Source organism: Piliocolobus tephrosceles, chromosome 7 (genome assembly GCF_002776525.5).
Source record: "Piliocolobus tephrosceles isolate RC106 chromosome 7, ASM277652v3, whole genome shotgun sequence".
Lineage (NCBI taxonomy): Eukaryota > Metazoa > Chordata > Mammalia > Primates > Cercopithecidae > Piliocolobus > Piliocolobus tephrosceles.
The window spans coordinates 95,703,314-95,727,757 of NC_045440.1; the positions used below are offsets into that span (position 1 = coordinate 95,703,314).

The following is a 24,444-nucleotide window of genomic DNA, read 5'->3' on the forward strand; positions in this document are numbered from 1 at the left end:
CGGCCCCTTCCTCAGTTTTTAAAAAAGCTGCATTGACCTCTGTTGTGGGGATGTGTTACAATATATTCAACTAATCTCCTACGCATAGCATTTAGGTTTTTCAATTTTGCATTTACAGCAGACAGTGCTTCAATGAATAACCTTGTGGTCTGTACAGATTCACAGCAAAGGAGCAAGATAATTTAGGCCACATATCAAACTGTGAAGCTTTGATGTGCCCATCTCCAAAAGCCACCTTCATATTTGACTGCCCACTTTTAGACTCCATACAGTTACTGCCTTGAGACCTGATCAAGCTGCTAGATTCCCTGGACACTCTGTAAGTGGGCCTAGCAACAGTCTTCTCAGCTGCAGCCATTCCCCTGCCATTCCAGAGTAGGGTTTTTGTTTTGGTTTTGGTTTGTTTGTTTTGGGTTTTTTTTTTTTTTTTTTTTTTGAGACAGTGTCACTCTGTTGCCCAGGCTGGAGTGCAGTGGCACGATCTTGGCTCACTGCAACCTCCACATCCTGGGTTCAAGCAATTCTCCTGCCTCAGTCTTCTGAGGAGCTGGGATAACAGGCATGTGCCAGCATGCCTGGGATAACAGGCATGTGCCAGCATGCCTGGCTCATTTTTGTATTTTTAGTAGAAATGGGGTTTTGCCATGTTGGCCAGGTTGTACTTGAACTCCTGACCTCAGGTGACCCATTTGTCTCAGCCTCCCAAAGTGTTGGCATTACAGGCATGAGCCATCATGCCCAGCCCAAAGTGGGGCTTTCATTTCAACATGCATCTTCTCAAGTCAACGTTCATGACCTTATTTTCATCTTTGGGTGACTCCTTCTTACCCCTGGCACCCGATCTTTTCATTTCAGCAAAGACTCAGATAATAAAAATCTGTCTTTAAATAAGCTACAGTTGTAGAATGCTGATCTGCCCCAAACATTCATTCATATGGGAGTTATTCTTTGGGCTTCCTGTTCAATTACTCTGAATGTTTACTGGCCTATTTAAACTAGAGCTCCACAATAGGGGTATCAATGGCATCAGGGAAGGCCATATTGTCCTAAAACACTTCTATAAGATTCTATCTCCATTCACGTGGGAGAAGATCCATTGGGAATTCATCCACCTGGCTTTAAAAAGGTTAAGAACCAGTGTATTACATTCTATATTTTTAAACATTGATTGGAGGGAAAGATACTGGTTGGGGATCACCGTCCAATTCCTGTTCACTTAAGTGATTCCTCATTTTAGGTTAAAAAAAAAAAAAAAAAAGGATTTTTTTTTGAGACAGAGTCTTGCTCTGTTGCCCAAGCTGCGCAATCTCAGCTCACCGCAACCTCCGCCTCCCAGGTTCAAGGGATTCTCCTGCCTCAGCCTCCCAAGTAGCTGAGACTACAAGTGCACACCACCATCCTCAGCTAATTTTCATATTTTTAGTAGAGATAGGGCTTTGCCATGTTGGCCCGGCTGGTCTCAAACTTCTGGCCTCAAGTGATCTGCCTGCCTTGGCCTTCCAAATTGCTGGGATTACAGGCATGAGCCACCGTGCGCGGCCTTAATATACGAATTTTACACAAGCTTTTAAATACATATTTAAAATGGATATTAAACATCTCTTTTGCACAAACTAAACAGTAAGTTGTACCTCCTTTTAATATTAATGACTCTAAAGATAAAATAATCTGGCAAGTGTGAAGTTAAAGGACATTTTATTTACTGACAGATTGAAAACTGTAACTCCAGGTAGTGCAAAATGCACCACAACCCAATTACAAAGAACAGGTGTTAACACACAATGTTTAAACAATGCTACACTCATTTTTGGCAAAGTGCTGTATTGTTCAGTCTTTGTAAAAACTGACCATCTATGAACCAATCAGTATAAAAAATTTCTATAAAAACAAAATATTTAGACAGTGGCTCAAGAAAACAAGCTGCCATTTATGCATAGATTGATGTACAGTAACCTAACCAAATGTCCCTTTTGAATTTTCAAGTTGATGAAAAAAAAAAGTGTGTCCAGAAACACATTAAGAAGGCACTTGTACAGTCTACAATACTCTTCAGTCTCCATAACTCATGTCCTGCCCCTATAAAGAAAATATGTTCACAATTTTACTTGAAAAAAAGCCACTTAAAAAAAAATAACACATGCAATTATTGAAGTTCAAAATCTCTGTAGGAAAACACAACCAAAACACAAGCAAAACCACTCATACACTCCAAGCCTGAAACACACATCTAACCTCCCCAGGTACTGGTTTGGTTTTCAGAGGTCCACCTAGAAAACAAATATTAAAACTTCAGGCAAAACAGAGCAAAACTGGACATTTAACAATTATACAATTTTTAAAAATGTCATAAAGAAAATTCTCAATGATATACAAAATGTTGTCCACTTAAGCTGCCTGCCTTTCAAGAGTAACTCTCCTCCCATGCAAAGGATACTGTTGGACATAAAAGATATCCTCATCTGCATGCTTTCCAGTACCTCTTTTTCCACCTTAAACCACTTTAATTGGTGTCAGATTTCAAGTGAAGTTGATATATGGCAAGGCTGACACCACTGTATCATGTAGGTTTTCTAAATAAAGCATTTTATGTATAATTTTAAGCATTAAAATAAGTAGATAGAGATGCCATTTCTAAAATATCAGCATGGCTGATGGCAGTGAAACCATCCAAGATAGAAGGCCAACTTTTAACAAGTTTAACCAGTATTTATGGGCCTTATAAAATAAAAAGATAATTTTAAAGTAACATTACAAACATATACTAGTGTCTCCCAGTACAAGGAGCAGTCTCTTAATTGACTCAAAGAACAAAAACTAATACGTGGAAACTCTTAAACTTTTCCCACTAATCTATTTAAATGTAAGTATCTTCTAGTTGGAGTCCTTTATATTTTTGTTTCCAACTCAAAGAAAATGAGAATAATGAAGATACTCTTCCTTGCTTGTTTTTCTTAAGAGTACATAAAGATAATATATAATGTATTTCATCGAGGAGAAAGAGAAGTAGCAAGGATTTCAATGAAGACATAAGGATTACAAACCAGTGTACTATACAGATTTGAGAAGCAGAAACAATGCTGAACAGCCTGCTCAAGTTTTAAATAAACTGTCTTCTCACTCAAAGTACTGATAAAACAGAGAAGGTATGTAAACAGGAACAGTTTGCGTGGGGATTGGAAAAATGTACAGGAAATTAATATTTCTTAAAAGGTCCCTGCAATAGGAAGTCAAAAATCCAATCACTGTGCATCTTTCTGCAAAAAATTCCCCACCCAGTCAACCATATAAATGCATTGCCACAGAAGATAAATAATGGATGGCTAATTTTCCACTTACAGTGCAGTACACAATTAGTTGAGGAAGAAAAATAAACATAAGATATATAAAATGTTTTAACAACAACAACAAACTTTGAGAAACATGGTGCACTGTAAAAGCTAAGAAACTCATTCACGAAGCACTGCTTGTGTACACCACGTATTCCAGACTTTTTCCAAGTAACATTCTATGTTAACAGTTTAGAGCTACTAATTCAGAGGGCTCTTATTTCTCACTGCTTGCATTTCAAAGAAATATGACTAAAGCACATTGTAAACCACTAATATTTATAATAGCAAAAAAAAAAAAAAAAAAAAAGGCTCATAATAAAATGCATTTTGGCCGTGTTTCAGAGAATACTTAACAGGTCAACATCGTTCTGTGTTGTGGTTGGCCTTGTGTCTTACATACAGGAGATGCCTAACATCTAATGACCAAGAGTTTCAACTGAATTATATAACCATTTTCTTCAACACTTACATGTGCCAATTTTAGGCAGAAACCACAGTATGATATTCCAGGTGGTGTGGTAATCCCAACCTTGAAAAAAAGCCCAATGAATGTAATTTTTTGTTTTCTAGGTACAAAGTGTAAAAAACTAGCCCCAGATAAGGCAAACAAAAAGTCAATAAGGAAATCTGGAAAAAAGGCCATTGCAGTTAATACACAAATCTGTTCATGCTGCCAAACAAAATCTAATGGCTGAACTTCTGTAGCTTGTGAGATACTAACAACTTACATGCAATGTATGAAAAAGAGACGCCGTGTATTCAGAGGTTTACATCCTGAAGACATTAAGCTGGTCTATTTTCAGGTTACCAATGCATGGCCCTATAACAAACATCATATAAAACATACACACCTTCATGGAAACTCTACCTTATCTCCCAACTCTGGTAAACACAAATGGTAAGAAAACAACTTCTAACTCACTTTGACAAAACTTTACAGATTTGGCCCCTAATTAGACAACAAATAAATAAAAGGGAAGTCAAAACAGAAACGGCAATAAGGAGAAAGGGGGGATCTAGACTCTTGTTCTAAGGAGACATTCTGGCACTTCATCACAGCCAGTAGAAGAACAATGTAAAACCTCCATCTAACTACACATTTGACATCTTCCACTCCAAATGCTCTAGTCTAGTCAGAAAAGAGCACAGCTCTTCCCTGAAAGTCTCCCAGGGTTCCCTGCATCAAGCCACTACAGGGTTATTGAAAAATATAATACTTCACATAAGTATATGCTGCTTTTCTCCTTGAAAACATTTTATAGACCTGTACTCATTTAATTAGGGTTGCAGATGAGATGGAAAAACAAGCTGTTTGATTATGAAGGCAACACTTCTGTCAGTAGAATTGCTTTAGATTGTAAATGTGTTTACTTCAGAGGAAATCAGAGTGGATGGCTCAGCAAAACCCATCACAACTGCGGAAAAAGGAAGTGACTGGCTAGAGGTAAGGAAATAGATTTTCTCTAAGTTAACTGGCCAACATGTGAATCGAACCCTGCACCTTGGCCTCATTAGCACCAACACTGTGAAGAACAGCTGTGGCAGAGAAAGTGCCACGGCCCCACCCCATCACCAAATTCAGTAGAAAGGCCCTTGGAATTTCCTACAAGGTTCAGTTCTGAACAGCCCCACTTCAAATCAGTATAGAATCCTCACAGTGACTCTGTGAGGGAGGTAAATGTCACTGCTCCCCTGTTGGTGGGGGAAACAGAGGCCAGAGTGGTTAAAGATTTTGCCTGAAGTTAAAAAAAAAAAAAAAAAAACAAAAACAGAAAAGTCATTTGGACTGCAGGGAAGAATACTTACAAGGCAATTAAAAAAAAAAAAAGAAAAAAGTTGAGCCAGCCTGTCACTGTTCACTCAGATACCATGAAAGACATCAGCAGACATTCCCCCACACCCTTGCTTGCCACTTGGCAGGACAGGCTCCATGACAGAGGATTTTTCACTCTGTGGGGAAATATAAAGCCTATCTCTTTTCCCGTGGGCAGAGAGAAATACGAAGTCACTCAAGTGCCTGGACAAGTACTTCCGAATTTATAGCTGAGAGCGAGGTGAGGAGTGGGCAGAATTGGCAGGAAGGAATCGTAACAAATTAAATACTACACTAATCGGTTAGTTACAGACATGAATTTTTCCAAATAAAATTTCACAGGTCTAATTTAATCCCTCTGCACGGGACAAGTGCCTCTGTCTACAACACCTGTAATGTCTGTACCACGTCACGCAGTCACATTGGAATCACTGAATGCACTCTTCACTAAAGCTTAATGTACCTGAATTCCAAATGAACTGCATGACTAATCTGGGGAAAAACCATACGCATAGAATACATCAAGTTTTCTTTCAAAAGAAAGTCTAGCCATAATTCCATTATATCCATGGCAACTATCACCTGTTAATGCTCATATTAGTGTGTAAAAATGTATTCATCATATACAGAGAGATTATCAAGTACTGGTCAATAAAGTGTATAGCTGACCCTGAGAATAAGTTTTTGCTTGCTCAAAAGATTAATACAAAATAAAATGAAAATGAAAGATGCCTATTCTCGTACTTGGGAAGAAATGTCTTTAAAATGCTGACTAATGTACACCCTAATAGATTTAAAGACACCCCCAAACACCAAACACTGTAATTATATTGATATGTTTCCAGAAATAATCTGAAAAAGTGTACAAAAAAGTAAATGTTAAAGGCAAGGCATTATGTGATACACAGCATATAAATCTGATTTTCAAGATAGTGTCTAAATACACTGATAAAACTGATTGGTTATCAATTGGTTGTAAAGAGACAACACTTTCATTGTACATATACACACATCCATACACATATGCACAAACCAAGAGAAACCAACCAATAAAACTTAAAATTCTTAGTAATTGTACTGACGCGGGCAGGGCTGATGAACAACCCAGCCATTGTGCTTGACTTGCCGAGAGTGGCAATCCCTGGTAAGATTTTGGCGACGAAGGCTATTTCTGTTAAGAGACTGTCTTTCGCTATGTTCTTTTATCCACTGGGAAGGACGAAAGCTCTTGGGTTGTTCCAGAAAAGTTGTATGAGCAGCAAGAGCTGCAACATAACAATGAATATGCTGCCCCATTTCATTTTGAGCTTCCACTCTGAAACAGAAAAAAGTGGGGATGTATTAAATAACAGAGTATGTTATTAACGAAACTGGAAAAGTTACTTAGCAATTCAGTTTGCCGTGCTAACTGAACGAGAGTTTGTGTTTCATGGCTGACAGACAAGTTTATTATTCTGTGACCCCACTGACTGATAGTGGCGGAGAGGAGAGCCAACTGTTACTTACTAGAAAAATGCCATGTAAGCCCCAGATGGCTCACTAAGTAGACTGTTTTCTAAAAATACACTTTATACTTTGAATTTCATTTACAGAGCACACACATTTATATAAGCTTGTCTGGGAGGGGAGCTAACATTTACTGAATATCTGCATTTGCCAATTCTTTTGCAAATATGTATTTAATTCTTACCATAATCTTACAAGGAAAATATTTTAATTCCCAAATTTTACTGATCAGAAAGCAGTGTGCTCACAATACCTTCACAAGACATTTCCTGTCTATAAGTAAAATGTTCCAGGAAACATGCTTTAAATCTTTATTTAACAGAAATATGCATATGGAAATTCTACTCATTTACCATTTTTCTAGATAAGAAGCTATAGCTTATTATAGAATAAATCTCTTTATTTATCTCACAACAGGGCACTTTTGAGATGGTATTTACATGGCAATATTATAAGACTCTTGAATAACACAATCTTAAAATATGGCTACACACAGTATGATTATGTTTTCCATATAAAAAAACTAATCAAGTGGGATTGCTGTAAACTATGTCAACACGTAACATGAAGAGCTTTATGATTTTTAAGGGTTATTTTACACAGGAAGGGCAGTGACACATTCTGCCTAAAATCACTTGAGGAAAACACTATTATCTTTTATTACATATATATATGTATATACAAACTTTTTTTAAAGTAGAATTTTAAGAGGCCACATTAAGAAACTAATAGAAAAAAAGTTAATATAAAGAAAGTTATTTTTAGGCCAGGCGCTGTGGCTCACTCTTGTAATCCCAACACTTTGGGAGGCCAAGGCGAGTGGATCACCTTAGTAGAGTTCAAGACCAGCCTGGCCAACATGGTGAAACACCATCTCTACTAAAAATACAAAAATTGGCCAGGTGTGGTGATGCAAGCCTGTAATCCCAGCTACTTGGGAGACTGAGACAAGAGAATCACTTGAATCTGGGGAGCGGAGGCTGCCGTGAGCCGAGATCGCACCATTGCACTCCAGCCTGAGTGACAGAGTGAGACTCCCTCTCAAAAAAAAAAAAAAAAAAAAGTCATTTTTAAAAGGTCCGCATTTGGGTCCTTTGCCTCCCTATGCATACATATATCACACAGTCTCGAAGTGAATATACTTACTCTGTGCCCGTCAGTCTTATAAGCAGCTTTTCCTGGCCCTACAAATGTTAAATGGTGAACTATTAAATCACTAGTAAGATTTAAAATGCTATTGTAACTTTACTATTAGGACGTGGTCAACTTTTATTAAAACTGGTTTACTATGTGCCCTTAAAGGCACATACATGTACTTAAGATGATAACATGTAAAACCTTCAAAAGCAGTATTTATAAAGGCTAAAATGCAATGAAACATATACCCCGAATCCCACTATAATTACAAAGCACCTCAATTTTCTGTGCTTTATGCTAATATCCCCAATGATAGACACAATTGAAGCAATTTGACGTCTGAAAGACATACGATTTATTTCCTGCTAAGAAAACGTATTTACTACAAAGCTAGCTTAATTTTGGTAACACCTGATTTCCATTTTGATTTAGCAAGACTTCCTTGTAAGAATTTCAAATCCCAAAATAAGGATGTTTAAAAAAAAAATCATAGTCACTATTTTAAAACTGTAATAATTTACAGGAATTTCCTGTGTGCAGAAAGGATTCACATAAAATTCAGTGCATTCTGGCCAGGCATAATGGCTCATGCCTGTAATCCCAGAACTTTGGAAGATCAAGGTGGGCGGATCACTTGAGGTCAGGAGTTCGAGACCAGCCTGGCCAACATGGTGAAACCCCATCTCTACTAAAAATACAAAAAATTAGCTGGAGATGGTGGCACGTGCCTGTAATCCCAGTTACTCGGCAGGCCGAGGCAGGAGGATCACTTGAACCCAGTGTGGAGGTTGCAGTGAGCCGAGATCGTGCCACTGCAATCCAACCTGGGCGACAGAGTGAGACTCTGTGTTAAGATAAATAAATAAAATAAAATTCAGTGCCTTCTTTTGATCCTTTATATATGGAAAAGTACGTATTTATCCCTGTGTTATACCTATCATATATGAATGCAAAGACAAACAAAATACAAAAACAACATTCTCACTGTACCGAAACTAGAAACCCATAACAACCTTGAAAAGGAAGAAGGAAGAAGAAGAAATCTCCTGAAACAAAATGGTGGAGATCATTGCCTAAATAAGTAGTTTATAAAATAGTATATATGGGCCGGGCACAGTGGCTCATACCTGTAATCCCAGCACTTTGGGAGGCCAAGACAGGTGGCTCACCTGAGGTCAGGAGTTTGAGACCAGCCTAGTCAACATGGTGAAACCTTGTCTCTACTAAAAACACAACATTAGCCAGGTGTGGTGGTGCACACCTGTCGTCCCAGCTACTCGGGAGGGGGGGGGGGGGGAGGCATGAGAATTGCCTGAATCGGGAGGGCAGAAGTTGCAGTGAACTGAGATCACGCCACTGCATTCCAACCTGGGTAACAGAGCAAGACCCTGTCTCAAAAAAAAAAAAAAAGTTTACTGCTGGGCATGGTGCCTCACGCCTGTAATCCCAGCATTTTGGGAGGCCAAGGCCGGCGGATCATGAGGTCAGGACTTTAAGACTAGCCTGGCCAACATGGTGAAACCCCGTCTCTACTAAAAATACAAAAATTAGCCAGCCATGGTGGTGTGTTCCTGTAATCCCAGTTACTCAGGAGGCTGAGGCAGGAGAATTGCTTGAACCTGGGAGGTGGAGGTTGCAGTGAGCCGAGATTGCACCATTGTGCTCCAGCCTGGGCAACAAGAGTGAAACTCTGTCTCAAAAAAAAAAAAAAGTATATATGGCACGTTGCCATTTAGGTTAAAAGTTTATATGTACATACAGGCACAGAAAAAAAACACAATCTGGAAGGATATACTCTAGGATGTTAAAAGTATTCATCTCTGGGTCATGAAAATGTCATTTCCAATTTTTGCATATTTGTATTGTCTAATTGTTTACATTGCATTTGTACTGTTTCTGTAGTAAATTCTTTTGCAAAGCTGCTGACTACACATACACACACACACACACAAAACACTGAAAAGTAAACATACAAATGCCAGTAAGTTTAAAGTGACTAATTATTATAAATTCTTTTTTTTTTTTTTTGAGATGGAGCCTTGTTTTGTCACCCAGGCTGGAGCGCAGTGTGGCGTGATCTCAGCTCACTGCAACCTCTGCCTCCCGGGTTCAAGCAATTCTCCTGCCTCAGCCTACCTAGTAGCTGGGAGTACAGGTGCCCACCAGCACGCCTGGCTAATTTTTGTATTTTTAAGATGGGGTTTCGCCATGTTGGACAGGCTGGGTCTTGAACTCCTGACCTTGTTATCCACCCACCCCAGCCTCCCAAACTGCTGGGATTACAGGTGTAAGCCACTGTGCCTGGCCTAATTATAAATTATTGAGTGGCATTCCTCAGAGGTAAAATCAGAATCAGGAGGAAAGAATCTTCAAGAAATGAATGTGAAGCAACTCTAAAGCAATTAAATAAATAGCAACTCCAAAAAGTTGTATTTTAGTTTTTTGTTGGAATGTCTGAAACATCTCTTAATAAACTTGTAGCACTGAATAAAGTGCCAGTTAAAGTAACATTCCCCACCCAAGACCTTACCTAGGATATAGCCTGGCATCATGTAACATATAAGAAAGTTGTTTTCATTTTGGTACAAGCAAAATGAAATGAAGTATGTAAAATCATCTATAATATTAAGACTTGAGAGTATAACAAACTCTGGTAAAGTTAACAAATTAATGTGCTGCCTAGGGTTTGTCTGTATCTGGAAAACAGGAAACAGTAGATAGAGAGCTAGACAGACAGACAGATACAATAGATACAATACTTTTCTTAGTAGAGTCAGAGCCTGGACATGACAACACTAACAACAGGGATATTCTGAACTGCTCCAAGGATCCAAATCCACCTGGACCCTCAACCTAAGAGAGGGAATGTCAACATTCCCAAAATACTTTAACAGGAAACATTCCACTAAAGTACACGATAGGACAGTGGGACTTTCAGCTAATTAACAGGGTAATGGGGTTTACTTTAGTGGGTGGGAACAATCTCAGGTATTTCCTGGATATATTCTCTGGACAAAGCTCACATAATGTCTGTAAATTTGGGGAAACTTAAAAAGCCAGAAGGCAGAGATCACAAGAGCAGTAACCAACAATTGCTTGGGGCAATAGACAGATTGATTAATCAAGATAATGACTGACAAATGGGCAAGGATCTATTTCTGTCTCTGCTGGGAACCGAAGGCCTCTCCTGTACAAGTGGGTAAAATGGTTGGGGGTGGTGAAGATAAATTCCTGGGACTCCTTGGTATGGGAGCTCCATGTGCTGTGGTATCAAGATCCATTGGTAAAGCCCTGATTCAGACTACAACTAGATTGGAGAACATAAAAATGCAAGGGTTGATAGGATTATGAAAGTTCGGATGTTTAAGTGAGCTTTACGTAAAGTTATATCCCCTTTACCTAAATGTTTTATGAGAATGGATATGTCTGGCTGGAGACACACTTCCCCTACCTAGTACTGTAAAACAAAAGGCATGTAAATCTGCCCTTCATGACAATATTAACTGGACATGCTAAATGGGGACCAACAGCACTGCCCAGGTCCACACAGTGTATAGTAGAAGCTGGATTGGTGGTAGGGACAAATTATCTGTCTGATAGTCTTATGTGGAAGGGAAACTGGCACTTATAGCAAAAGACTGTGAGCACCTCTCAGTAACAACTACTGGCACTTTGCTCTAGAGAATTTCCACAAGAGGCATTTAATCCCTTGCTAAAGGACATTAATTGAAGCTACCCCTATGACTGAGGGACATAAAATGATCTTGAAACCTGAAATACCCATGCTGTCTTTGGTGATATCAGAGAAACACTAATTGGGAGGGCAGTGCCCAGAAGAGTTCCATAAAAAATGGAAATGGTTTCTACAGGATCATGTTATGTAGGGAATGTAAGGAGGACACACCCACAAGCAGGGAGCCTCTCTCCACCTTGGACTGACTCTGGAACTGTGTGAGGAGCTGGATTCCACAGTGCTAGTAGCTCTCAACTGACTGACAAAGAGCTGCTTGGTTGTGCATGGCAGTTCCAAGGTGAACAGACAGCATCCTATTTGGAAGGATGCTACTTTGATCAAAGGAGGTTAAAAACAAATCGGCTCTGTGGGTTGAACTGCACGCTGGTTTCCTAGCGATGACAGAAGCCCCTAGGTTTGGGTTTTTACTGACTCATGAGCAGTGGCCAATGGACATGGTCAGGCAGAATCACAATGAAAACCCGGACTTTTAAAGGGATGGCTTCCATAGGGAGCACAACCCTATGGAAATTTGAGGGGTACATTAGGATGTGCCAATGGCCATCAGAAGAACTCCCTTCCAGGTTTGGAAGGTGACTGGGACTGGAAGCAGATATATCCCCATGTGCTCCCTGGACGTGCCCTCCTGGGTTCATTAAATGAGTGGTACAGGCAATGCAGAGACGAGCTGCATCTAGACATTCCTCTTCTACCCTCTCGGGCACAAATACCAATGAGAACCGTTTTGCCAGTCAGCAAAAGAGACAGACTACTGATGAGGGGCAGATTCCCCGGTGGGAAGGCCCTGAGCATAGCTACAAGTGAGACTGGTGCTGGTATCCCTGGGGAGCTACAAATGGGTCTTGAGAAGAAAAGACAGTCTCTGGAGTGGGCTTTACTTACCCAGTGGAAGATGCAAATGCTCAGAGCACCATAAAAAACCCAGAACAGAAGATACTGCATGGATGTGGACAGTTGACTGTCATTTCTTCAAACCAAAGGACACACTATATAGCCCATAATGCCCAAAAGCACTCTGGGAGGCAGAGGCGGTGGATCACCAAAGGTCAGGAGTTCGAGACCAGCCTGGCCAATATGGTGACACCCCCCCCCTTTCTACTAAAAGTACAAATATTACCCAAGTATGGGGGTGGGTGCCTGTAATCCCAGCTACTTGGGAGGCTGAGAAAGGAGAATCATTTGAATCCGGGAGGTGGAGGTTGCGATGAGCCGAGATCCTGCCACTGCCCCCCAGCCTGGGCGACAGAGTGAGACTCCATCTCAAAAAAAACCCAAAAAACAAAAAATCCAAAAACAAAATGGGATAAAAGCATGAAGGGCTGGTTGTCCCCACAAGATTTTCCTGTTTTTCTGGTGATATGAGGAAGAAGGGATGGGGAGGATGCTGGTATGACTTATGCAATTCTAACCAAGGGTTGAGTGTGCTAGTATAATGATTTTAACTTTTTCTTTCTTTCCCACATCACCTCATTTTTTTTCCCTCTACCAGATGCAGTGGTCCTAGGATCAGTGCTATAACTACAAGTACTGGAAGCAGGGATGGTTCCTGAGCAAGAAGCTGTAACTATGTTTTTAAACCTCATGTCAAAAGTCCTAAGGGCCTTATGGGGTTACCTATACCCCATCTTGCAAAACTGGAGTCAACAATGAACGCAGCTCTATTGTCTGGTGGTAAAAACAGCCCACTAATTTTATACCTATGTCACCTTACTCTATCTGAATGGGAGTGGACTGAGGGAGAGGTACTTGCTAAACTAGTATTGCTACCTGCAATCTAGACCAGCACAGTGGCTAAACCTAACATCCCTTACAGAGATGGAAAAGTTTGGGTATAAATGAAGAAAAAGAGGATAAAAGAATGAATACATAGGTTATGAACTGGGATCAATTCATCATATTAATACCTTGAAACAGTCTCAGAGAAAAAGATGACATTGTCTCTAAGCTCAGGTATACCAGATGCCTGAAAGGGTGAAGCTACATGTTTGCCAAAACCATTTCTGCTTTTGGAAACCAACAAGATCAATAAACCTGCAAACCTGAGTGGCCTCGTCCTGGGAGACATGCTCATACAATACAATGATGGATGTAATGAATTATAGACTGAATGGGATTCCGGTGTTGTGCCAGTAGTTTTTGAGTTCCATATCCTTTTGTTGTAAGGAATCCAAGTTTGAAGACTGAGGCTGGACTGTAAAATATATATACTGTAAAATATATATTCAGTCTTGTCAGTCTCCTGGCATACCACTCCTAAAATCCTTGGAACCGCCAACATGGAAAGTGTATGCTAATTAGTTGACTGGTGGTTGGCAGCAGCTAGACAGCTTCAGGATGGGATTTGGTCACTAGAAAGACCCAGTTAGAGTTGGGACTTTTAGCCCCACCCCTCAAACTCCAGAGAGGGGAGAGGGTCTGAAGGTTAAGCCAATCACCAATGGCCAATGATTTAATCAATTATGCCGATGTACTGATGCCTCCATAAGACCCCAAGAGTACTGGATTCAGGGAGCCTCTGGAGAGCTAACATGTGGAGCTTCCTGGAGGGTGGGGTGCACAGAGGACATGGAAGCTCCATGCCCTCCCCACATGCCTTGCTTTATGCATCCCTTCATCTGTATCCTTTATAATAAACCAGAAAACATGTTCTCCCAAGTTCTATAAGATGCTCTAGCAAATTAATCAAACCCAAGGAAGGGGTCATAGAAACACCAGTTTACAGCTGGTTGGTCAGAAGCATAAGTAAAACCTGGGGCTTGAGATTGGCATCGGAAATGGGAGGCAGTCTTTTGGGACTAAGTCTTCAACCTATGGGACACTAGAAGGTGTCCACTGCTGGAGGACTGTGGTGTGTGGAAAAAACCCACACATCTGGTGTCAGAAGCACTGGGTGACTGTGCAGTGTGAGTATTGCAGTAAGAAACTGAGTTCGTTAAATTCTCAGACAAGGTTTTCAAGGTTACATCATTTGATGCGATGTAGCTAGAAATACTTGGAAGAAAATAAATTTTAAGACATGATAGTCTAGTTGAATTTGATACCCTAAATAATCCAGTCTATAAAGTCAGAGTCATGTTCTAAGATACTTAGCAGAAATGCCAGTCTTATTTCTAATCAGTAGCAGAATTTTGTAAATGAGAATGCTATTATGTAACTGGGGCCATGCTACATCTAACTTTCTTAAAAAATCGAAAATGAACAAGTTTTTGTTTTTGTTTTTGAGACAGAGTCTCGCTCTGTCACCCAGGCTGATGTGCAGTGGCACAATCTTGGTTCAGTGCAACCTCTGCCTCCTGGTTCAAGCCATCCTCCCACCTCAGCCTCCTGAGTAGCTGGGACTACAGGTGTGCACCACCACACCTGGCTAATGTTTTGTTATTTTTTGTGCAGACAGGGTTTCACCATGTTGCCTACGGTGGTCCTGAACTCCTGAGCTCAAGTGATCTGCCTGCCTTGGCCTCCCAAAGTGCTGGAATTACAGGTGTGAGACACCGTGACCAGTCAACAAGTTATCTTATGGATCATCTTGTGTACTGTGCACACACATGCTTTCATAAATCTCTAACAAAATTACTTTTGCATCTTCTAGTAACTTAGGTTTGAATTAAAGACAAAATGCATGCTCAGTGGACTGCCTACAGAGAGTTAAAATACTTGTAACATACCTGGGACTACTTGGATTATGTAATTCATCAGTCCCACAGGTGGCCTCACTGAGACCAGGGCAGGAGTTATGCACAGCATAGACAGACATGCTGGGATGTTCAATGAGAAGGTTTTCCATAGGACTCGTTTCCACCTTGATAGTGGTTAATCCACCTGCAGTAAAACACGGGGGTGGGGTGATAAACCAGCTCTCCTCCATTGGACATGACTCAAACTGGAGGAAGCAGGAATCACTTGTATCAGCCAAGCACTCAAGAGATGCCGGTAAACAGGAAAAGACTGAAGGGTGCTCAGTAGGTGACTCTTCACTGATGTCCTCCTCCTCCTCTTCTTCTTCTTCTGCTGAGAAACCAGTACAAGTATCTAGATTGTAGTCCATATTACAGTCCATGTGTGTTGTAGAAGAGTCCCACAGGAGGATGATTATCACATTGGGCAGTCATTATAAAGTCACCCATCAAATTCACAGCACAGAAAAAGAAGAGATGATACTATTAGCTGATGCTCACATATCTTCTTTTATTTAGTTCAGAAACAAACCCATTTATATTCATCTATATGATTATAAAATTATTTCTGAGCACAGAAATTGTGTGTGTGTGTGTGTGTGTGTCACTATATGGGATGGATTATGTTGGTTTTGCAGGAGTGATTTTAAGACTTTCTATTCTGCTGAATAACTGTGTAATAAGCCATATGGGTTACTACTTGTCTAATACAAGGGTCTTCTATTGAAGTGCCCTTGATCTAATCAATCTGTAAGAGTTGCAAAACTAAAAACTGATGCCAGTCAATTTCACTGACATTATCTAGCACAGGTGGTTTCCTGCAATTTTTTAAAGACAAACTCCTGCTTACTTTTAAGGCTTAAAAACCCTCAGTTATTGGTTTTCTTATGCAAAAACTAAGATGCAAGTTTCCATTTTTACTGTGAAGATGAACCACCAAGTAACCAAGTGTACCTTACCTATGAAGTCAACAAGAATCCATTCATCATCTTCTTTCTCACTGAATTCTGGTTCTTGGTTGGAGGAAGAACCGACTTCACCCACAAACATTTTATTCAGCCTCTGGAACATTGTTAAGGCAAGACTGAGAGTTTGGCTGGATGTCTTTTACAGCTGAGATTTCAAAACCTTGTCTTCAGTTGGCCCAATGGTACTGACAGGAGATTAAAGTGCACAGGGTGCTTATCAACTTAGGTGAAAAGCAAGAAGAGTCATTATCCCTAAAATAAAACAGAAAAAGAAAGTTATTTCACATCAGCATACACATATGTACATAAGTACATACACATACCCTTAGAAAAAAGCATATACCTTGGCCTACATTCTACAGCTATTCCCTTTCTGCAGGAGTCAAACACAAGAAATGCAACATAATGTTTTGTAAATACTCTTACTCAAATTCAACCTATAAATATCTTAAAATATGAAATAAAAGGGAAAGAGTTGGTTCTTGTTCATATCTATGCTTTTATAATAAGGGATGAATTTGAATGATATCCTTCAAACTTTTCTGCAAGCAGATGAGCAAATTGTAGATATTAACAGTCTTGGTATATGTTATTCAACTGCCGAGAAGTCCCAGCAGCAGCGCCTGGTGACCACCATTATGCCAGGCCCTCACCCTCCTCTGGCTCATTTTTCTCTTCTACTCTGTACTTCTTGTCTATAACCGTAAGCATACCTGATTACACTTAAAATCTATAAGCCCAGCAAGCACACTTTGACCTTCTAAACAATTCCTACAGCTGGCATGAAAAAATTTACACTGCAGAGAACTAAGCTTGGCCAAACCTAGAACTGGAAACACGATTCCTTTGTGGCAGCTCAGCAGGTGGGTGCTGAGGTCAGCCACCTGTATTCAAACCCTGGCTGACTGCTCACTTGCTGTTTGAGTTAGGAAGTTATGTGACTTCAGTTGGCAACACCTCCTACCTTAGGGAGTTCTGGTGAGTTCTAAATGAGAAACTCCAGGCTTGGTTAATCTTATTCCAGAGTTCTAGATTTATTTATCCATTTCTACCTGGCAACCTGATAGGCATATCAAACCAGACACATACCAAAATTAAAAGATACAAAAATTAAAAGATAGCTTTTAATTTTTTCCCCACAAACTTATTCATATACACTGCCCTTCATCCCTTTCTCAGGAAGCAGTAGCAGCTGGCAGTTATTCAGGCCAAACACTCTAGCAAGTCAGCCTTCACGCCTTTTTTTTTTTTTTTTGAGACGTAGTCTTGCTCTGTCGCCCAGGCTGGAGTGCAGTGGGGCGATCTCGGCTCACTGCAAGCTCCGCCTCCCAGATTCACATCATTCTCCTGCCTCAGCCTCCCGAGTAGCTGGGACTACAGGCACCCTCCACCACACCCGGCTAATTTTTTTTTTGCAATTTTTAGTAGAGACGGGGTTTCACCGTGTTGGCCAGGACAGTCTCGATCTCCTGACCTCATGATCCGCCTGCCTTGGCCTCCCAAAGTGCTGGTATTACAGGCGTGCCACCGCACCTGCACGCCTTTTGCTCCCTCCTACCCACCCCCATCCCAACCATCAGCCAGTCCCGTCAACCCCAGCAGCACAGGCAGCTCGAATCTGCCTGCTTCCCTCCGCCACTCTCATCCTAGTTTAAGCCAAACTGTTGTCTCTCTGAGACTTTGTCAAAACCGCCTACTAGACAGTCTCCCTGATCCTAGTCTTGTTAAAGGCAATGGACTTAGCAAAATACTTCGAATAAAGTCCTCAGTCCAGGTCAACTATTAGTCTAGTATTTACTGAGCACCTGTTATGCATCAGGTACAGTGCTGGGCACAGGGGAGATGGCTGTGAAAAGGGCCCTCCCACCAGTTTAACAATCCAGTGTGATGAATGCCATGGAAGAAGTATTTGGTGTTCTCCAGGCCACCTGGGTGGACTCCTGCAATAAATGACTTTTCTCAAGTGGCTGAGGTCACTAATGGAGGAAGGGGGCAAAGGAACACTATGGAAGCCTGTGCATGAGTGAGGATGTGGCACCTTCAGTACCACTCAAGGTGCAGATGGAGGGTCACAAGAGCAGGCTAGGGGAGCTGAGCAGGAACCAGGTCCTGCAGGGCCTTGTAAGCCAGGAAAAGGGGAAGGGAAAAGTCAAAGACCTAGGTTTCTGGCTTGGCCTACTGAGGGGATGGTGGGACCATTTAGGGAAATAGGAATGAATACTGCAGAAAGCACAGAGAAGGCATTTTGAACATGGTAAACTGGAGGAATATGCAAAATAATGCGGCTGGAGATGTCCAGCAGGCAGCGGGATATAGAGCTTTGGAGTTCAGGAGTGTGGTCTCAGCTAGGGGCACAGATTTGGGAGCTGTTGACACAAAGACAGTGATAAAAAGCGTAGGAATGGATGAGGCTATGTGTGGAGGCTTATGGCTGCAATCCTAGCATTTTGGGAGGGCGAGGCCAGAGGAATGCTTGTGCCTAGGAGTTGGAGACCAGCCTGGGCAACAAAATCAGAACCTGTTTCTACAAAAAAATTTTAAAAATTAGCCAGGTGCAGTGGTGTGCACCTGTAGTCCTAGCTACTTGGGAGGCTGAGATGGGAGGATCCCCTGAGTCCAGGTTCAAGGCTGCAGTAAGCTATGATTGTGCCACTGTACTCCAATGTGAGTGACACAGCGAGACCTTGTCTCAAAAAAAAAGTTATATATATATATATATGGATGAGATCAGCCAGGGCTGAAGAAATGCACCTCACTAATCACCACCTCTTTTTATCACAAGCATCAGCCTTGAATCTACAACTTCAGGCTCCTGACAGTTCACTTTCAAAAGTAATCTTTAGCTGTAAAAGTAGTTGGGATCTGTAGCTGAGATTCCTGGTTCAGTTGGTTGTGTGTAAACTGGACTGCTACAAGTGTCTGGCACACTACTACACAAGTAAAACATTTCAAATAAATGACATTAGAACACTTTGTGGTCACAATTCATCTTCTTCAGCCATTAATGATTAAAAATGGGTAAACAGGAAGTGTCACTTGCATAACCAGTCTTCCTGAAACCTTCTGGAAAGCAACACGGCCAAATCATGAAGGCTGGAGCTATAGCAGAATTCAAAGTTAGCTTTATGCTCTATGTAAGAGAAACCAGAAGAAAAGTGGGCTATGTAGTTTGTTTGTTTGACCCGCTGTGGTGTGACAGTTATATCCTGAAATGAGTTATCATAAGGTCTGATGTAAATAAAGATTTTTGAGGATACATGCCAGGAGGGAAAAACATATTTTCAAAATTCTTCCTCATTTTAAATTGTGGAGGCCGATATTGGCCCCACGTACAATTCTGTATCTGCTGAACCAGTTGAGAGAATAAGCCCAATTCTCCAGCATGGTGCTGGACTCTAGCCCTGAATCAGCTGAAGACACTGGGAGGGGAGAACCACACAGGGGAACCTTTGCTCATCCTGAACGAATGCCGTGTCCCCTACCTGTGATGCTGCATGAGAGTAAGGCACTGGGGCCCAGGTCAGATAATTGGCAGCTATAAGGCCGAAAACATTGCTGGGGCCACTGTAGTTCTGGCAGCTGCTGGGTTCCCACATGCAAATTGCCCCCTCTGGCCACAGCTCCAAACCCAGGAAGGCAGCTTCTGCCTGGAATATACACAAATAGCAAGTCAGCTACAGGAAAGGCTTCTCTGGAGGAGCTTTCTAGGGAGCAGTACAAGTCAGTGCTCTTTTGGTTTCCCAAAGTCAGAGGCTGCCTCCAGATGTCCCATATCTCTGCAAGGACAACCAACCTTGGGCAATAGTGTGTTCAGAAACCCAGCCAAGTGAAGGAGGAGCTTGTCCTTCATCTCACCCAAGCCACTGCTGGTGTTTACATGGCACATCTGCTGACACCCGTGGGAAGAACACAGAATGGAGTTCCTGGGGAGGGTGAAAGGGGCCTGGCTATCCACAGCAGCAGTTCTGGCTGTGACTCTACCATGGGTGGCTGGAGCTAAACTGGCCCTTCTGAGCTTCAGTCTCACCATTGGGAAAATGGAGAGACTGTGCTGAATCACCTCGTCACTCTCTTTCCCCACAAACTTCTAGCACAAAAAAGTGAGGCTGGTTTAACTAGCAAAGCCAAGTTCCCCCGGCCCTGCTTTCCACAGGTGTCACAAAAGGCAAGGAGCTATTGGAGAGACCCTCCCAGCACTGCTAAAACTGTCCATTGAGGTAGCCACCAGGCACATTGTGTAAATGAACACTTGAAATGTGACTAGTATCATCGAGAAACTGCATTTTTCGTTTTACTATTTAATCCATTTACTAAGTTTAATCTAGTTAAACTTAAAAGCTGATAGTTTAGTTTTCTGAAAAGTTTCAAGTATGTTTGGAACAGGGTACATTAATCCACTTTTTCACCTATAAATTTTATGTCTAAATATAGAGCAAGTAGTTCAAATGAAAACTTTGTATCTGAATTGAGATGTGCTGTATGTGTAAAATACACACTAGAGTGTATTTCAAAGACTTAGTACCCCCCCCAAAATGCAGAAATTTTTATATTGATTACATGTTGAAAAAATAATTTTAGTAGATTAAATACATTAATAAAATTAACTTATAAACTGAACAAAACCACATTATAAAAAGTCTAGAAAATAAGAAAAATAAGTATTATTCCATTGCTTTGTTCCCATCACTTAAAATATTGGTGCCTTTCTTCTGTTTTCTTCTTCTACACATAAGGTTTCTTTTTGTCTTGTGAATGCACTGTTTTGTATCTGTTACTTAACATTTTATCATCAATGGTTTGCATATTACTACATGAGTAAAGATGCTTTGTAGGCAGAGAAAGGTAGCTGACTGAGTCTAATACTCATGGGGAAAAGCATTCTAGTTTGACCACTTAGAAAAGAAACTGCTAGTTTGGAAGATCTTGTTAGCCTAATTTTCTCACTTTTAAGATAGGTAGCCCACCAAGAGGCAGTATGTTGTGGTACTTAAAGACTGGCTCTGAGGCTGGGCGCAGTGGCTCATGTCTATAATCCCAGCGCTTTGGGAGGCCAAGGCAGCAGGATCACTTTAAGCCAGGAGTTCAAGACCAGCCTGGGCAACAAAGCAAGACCCCCCCATCTCTACAAAAAATAAATTAGCTGGGTGTGGTGGTATGCACATGTAGTCCCAGCTACCCGGGAGGCTGAGGTAGGAGAATCGCTTGAGCCCATGAGTTTGAAGCTGCAGTGAGTTATGATCCCACCACTACACTCCAGCCTGGTCAACAGAGTAAGACCCGTCTCCAAAAAAAAAGAAAAAAAAAGGCCGTGGAGTTCGCCTGCTCCGTTTGAAATCTTGGCTCTGCTACATGCAACCTATGTGAATTCAGGATATTTACTAACATCTTGGTGTCTGTTTTCTCATTCTTAACATGGGAATGACAGTTATAATACCTACTTCGCAGTGCCAGTGTAAGGATTAAGTGTATACTACTTAGAATAGCAGACCTGAGTAAATATTAACTACAAGTTCATTCAAAGCCAGTTGTGAGACTGTCAACAAGTCATTCGGCATTGCTGCATTTGAGTTTATCCATAAAACGTCTACTTAATAATTAGCTACAATTTACAGAATGCTTATTGTATGTAATGGGGCCTTGAAGTACTTATTTGTCCCATTTTACTGGTGAGGAAACCCAGGCTGAGGAATTAACTTGTTCAAAAGTGACAGAGTTGATTGGGGTGGAGTCAGCATTAGGGCAAAAATCCATCTGATTCCAATTCCTTGTTTTTCCTACACATGCTCATTTAGGCTCCTAGTCTCAACTGTGGGTCTGTGAACTTCAGAAAAGTCCTTTTCAGTTAGTTTTGGCTGCCAGTAGGCGGCTCCAAAAAACATCAAAAAAAAAAAAAAAAAAACCCGCAAGTTTGATGATCTAACTTCTAAATCTGTGTACAGTTGTGGCTCCTTCACAGTTTCAGGAAATCAGGTGGCTAAACGTACCGTCATTGAAAAGCAGCCTCAGAATTCCTTCTTTTTATCCCACCCTCTTCCACTATTTTAAAAACATGCAGATTCTAGTAATTTAAAATGGGTTTTGAACTGGAGAAAAACCAAGCCAAGAAAGTTATCTCTGCTTGTTCCACTTATATGAAGACTAGATTCAAGTAATTTAAAATGGATTTTGAACCGCAGAAAAACCCAGACCAAGAAAGTTGTCTCTGCTTGTTCAACTTACATGAAGTCTGTTCAACTAGTATGCAAGGGAGGTTATTTCCCCAGGGATCCACCCCTGCCTGCCCTGAAGGCTAAAGGACAATGGACAAAGACAAGAGTAAGTGGTAATTCACAGCCTGATAATCTTGAATTTTGAAACCAGACATCAGAGGAAGCAATGGCAGAAAAGAACAAAAGATAGGATGAGAAAACAAGTCCTTGGTCACAGAAATTAGTAAGGTCCTGGTTCCAGGCAGGGGCCTTTTAAAATTATGCTGCCAGTTCAGAATTACATTGATTGCGACTTAAAAGCTTCCCAGTGCTTTCCACATCTGCAAATGAAAATGTATTTCAATTACCAAGCTGGTGATTTCAGTATCTTGGGGGAACTGATTATGACTTCTGTTCAATGACCCCCAAGGGTCGCATTTTCCCCCCTTTTCCCAAAACTATTGTGCATTGAGAAAAGGCTCTTTTAGCAATGTGCCCAAGTCCTTGGGAGTCACAGTTGTAAAGAGGCTCTTCCTTTAATTCATTCTGAATTGGAATTAACCTACTGAGCAGATATAATCAGGAAATACAAGCAAAACAAAGACTCCAGGTAAAATTCGGCTGCCACTGTGAAATACAAACACCATTTCCTTTTATTAATTGGCTGTGTGGCCTTGAGCAACTTTAATCTCTCTGTGCCTCGGGTTTCCTATGTGTAAGATAGCCGGGCCTATTTCACATAGGGTTATGAGTATCAACTGGGGCGATAAAGCATAGTATATGGCACATACTCAGCGCTCAGTAAGCGTGAGCGATTCAAAGGATCTCAATGTTAAGGGCCAAGGAGAGTACTCTTTCCACAGGTGCAAAAAGGCAGGTAGCGAAGAGTGAGATCAAGCCCGGTCAAGGGACAGGCCACGGACAGGCGGGGGCCGGTGACCGGGTCACGGAGCAGGTTCCCCGTAGCCGCAGGGCCTCCGGAGCTCGGGGAGCAGGCGCGGGGGACAGGATGGCAGGGCCAGGACAGAGCGCCGGGCCACAAGCCCAAGCGCCTCTGTCTCGGGAGATGCGTCCCGGAGGTGGCCGCGGGAGCCCTGACGCCGAATCCCGAGCGGGCGGCCCCATCCAACGGCCGAGCGCAGGCGGAGGAGGAGGAGTGGAGGGGTGAGAGGAAGAGATCCCGCCGCGGCCAAGAAAACAGGCCACGCTCGGGGGAGGAGGCAGAGACCAAACACCCAACCGCCGCCCAGCGCCGGGGCCAGGCCCGGCCCTTGTCCGCGCCGCCGTCGCCGCCTCTGTCAGCCTCCCTCCGCGCTCTGGGCCCCGGGGGCCGCCGAGGACCAACCGACGGGGTGGGCGGCCGGGCCCAGCGGCGGCGAGGGGAGGCAGCGAGGAGGTTCGAAGAACGCGCAACCGGCGCCCCAAGGCAGGGCGCGCGGCCGGCCCCGCCGGGGTCGGGAGCGGGCAGCGCTGCCGCCCCAACTGGCAGCGAGGCGGCCCTGGACGCCCGCCCGTCCCCCGGCACTTACGTGGGCCCGGGCCGTGCGGGGCTGCGCGGGGAAGGGGGCGGCCGCGGGCTAGGCGGGGAAGGACGCGGGCGGCGCGGGACTGCTGAGGTAGCTGCGGTGGGGCCGGGCTGCGCTTCCCCTCGCTCAGGTCCCCGGACGGCAGACGCTGGGCCGGCTCCAGCCCTCGAGTCGCTGCACCCAGGCCGGTCAGTCCAAGTCCTTTTGTTGTTGTGCAGCGCTCGCAACAGCTGATCGGCCGCTCCGCCCGCCGTCCGGCCCCGCTGCCCCGCCCCGGGCCGCGCCAGGCCGGGCCCCACCAATCGGCGGCGCGGGGGACCCGGGGCCGCCCTGCGAGAGGTTGTCACCAACGCACGTGACCTGGCGCCCGGCCGGCGGCGGGCTCAGCTCCGAAACAAGCCCGGGCAACAAAAACCGGGAGCCGAGCGTGGAGGCCTGGGCGAGCGGAAGGGTGGGATAGTGGAGCTAGGCCGGGGAGGGAAGCGCTGGGGCCGGGGCCGGCTTCCCGGGAGCCAGCGGGAGCGGGGCGCGTAGCAGGCGGGCTAGGAA

The 24,444-nt window shown here is 42.8% G+C and overlaps 1 protein-coding gene across 4 annotated transcripts; it reads right to left on the reverse strand.

The window, feature by feature from the left end:
* Nucleotides 1–1,678: 1,678 nt before the first annotated feature.
* TP53INP1 (tumor protein p53 inducible nuclear protein 1) lies at nt 1,679–24,156 on the reverse strand. 4 transcript variants are annotated; one of them, XM_023222904.2, is made up of 6 exons: nt 23,899–24,147; nt 19,664–19,828; nt 16,173–16,433; nt 15,205–15,568; nt 7,795–7,832; nt 1,679–6,457 (listed from the first exon to the last, which is right to left on the reverse strand). In XM_023222904.2, the coding sequence occupies exons 3-5, from the start codon at nt 16,282–16,284 to the stop codon at nt 7,811–7,813; spliced, it is 498 nt and encodes a 165-aa protein (XP_023078672.1). In that variant the 5' UTR covers nt 16,285–16,433; nt 19,664–19,828; nt 23,899–24,147; the 3' UTR covers nt 1,679–6,457; nt 7,795–7,810. The 4 variants fall into 4 exon arrangements, with proteins under 4 accessions (XP_023078672.1, XP_023078673.1, XP_023078670.1 ...); XM_023222905.2 differs by lacking the exon at nt 19,664–19,828 and having other exon boundaries at nt 23,899–24,156; XM_023222902.2 differs by lacking the exon at nt 7,795–7,832.
* Nucleotides 24,157–24,444: the final 288 nt, after the last annotated feature.

Coding starts and splice junctions, on each gene's coding strand:
- TP53INP1 (XM_023222903.2), bottom strand. CDS start 16,284: ATGTTCCAGAGGCTGAATAAAATGTTTGTGGGTGAAGTCGGTTCTTCC. Junction 15,569..16,172: donor GATTCTTGTTGACTTCATAG/GTAAGGTACACT, acceptor ACTACAATCTAG/ATACTTGTACTGGTTTCTCA. Junction 6,458..15,204: donor CATAATCCAAGTAGTCCCAG/GTATGTTACAAG, acceptor TTTCTGTTTCAG/AGTGGAAGCTCAAAATGAAA.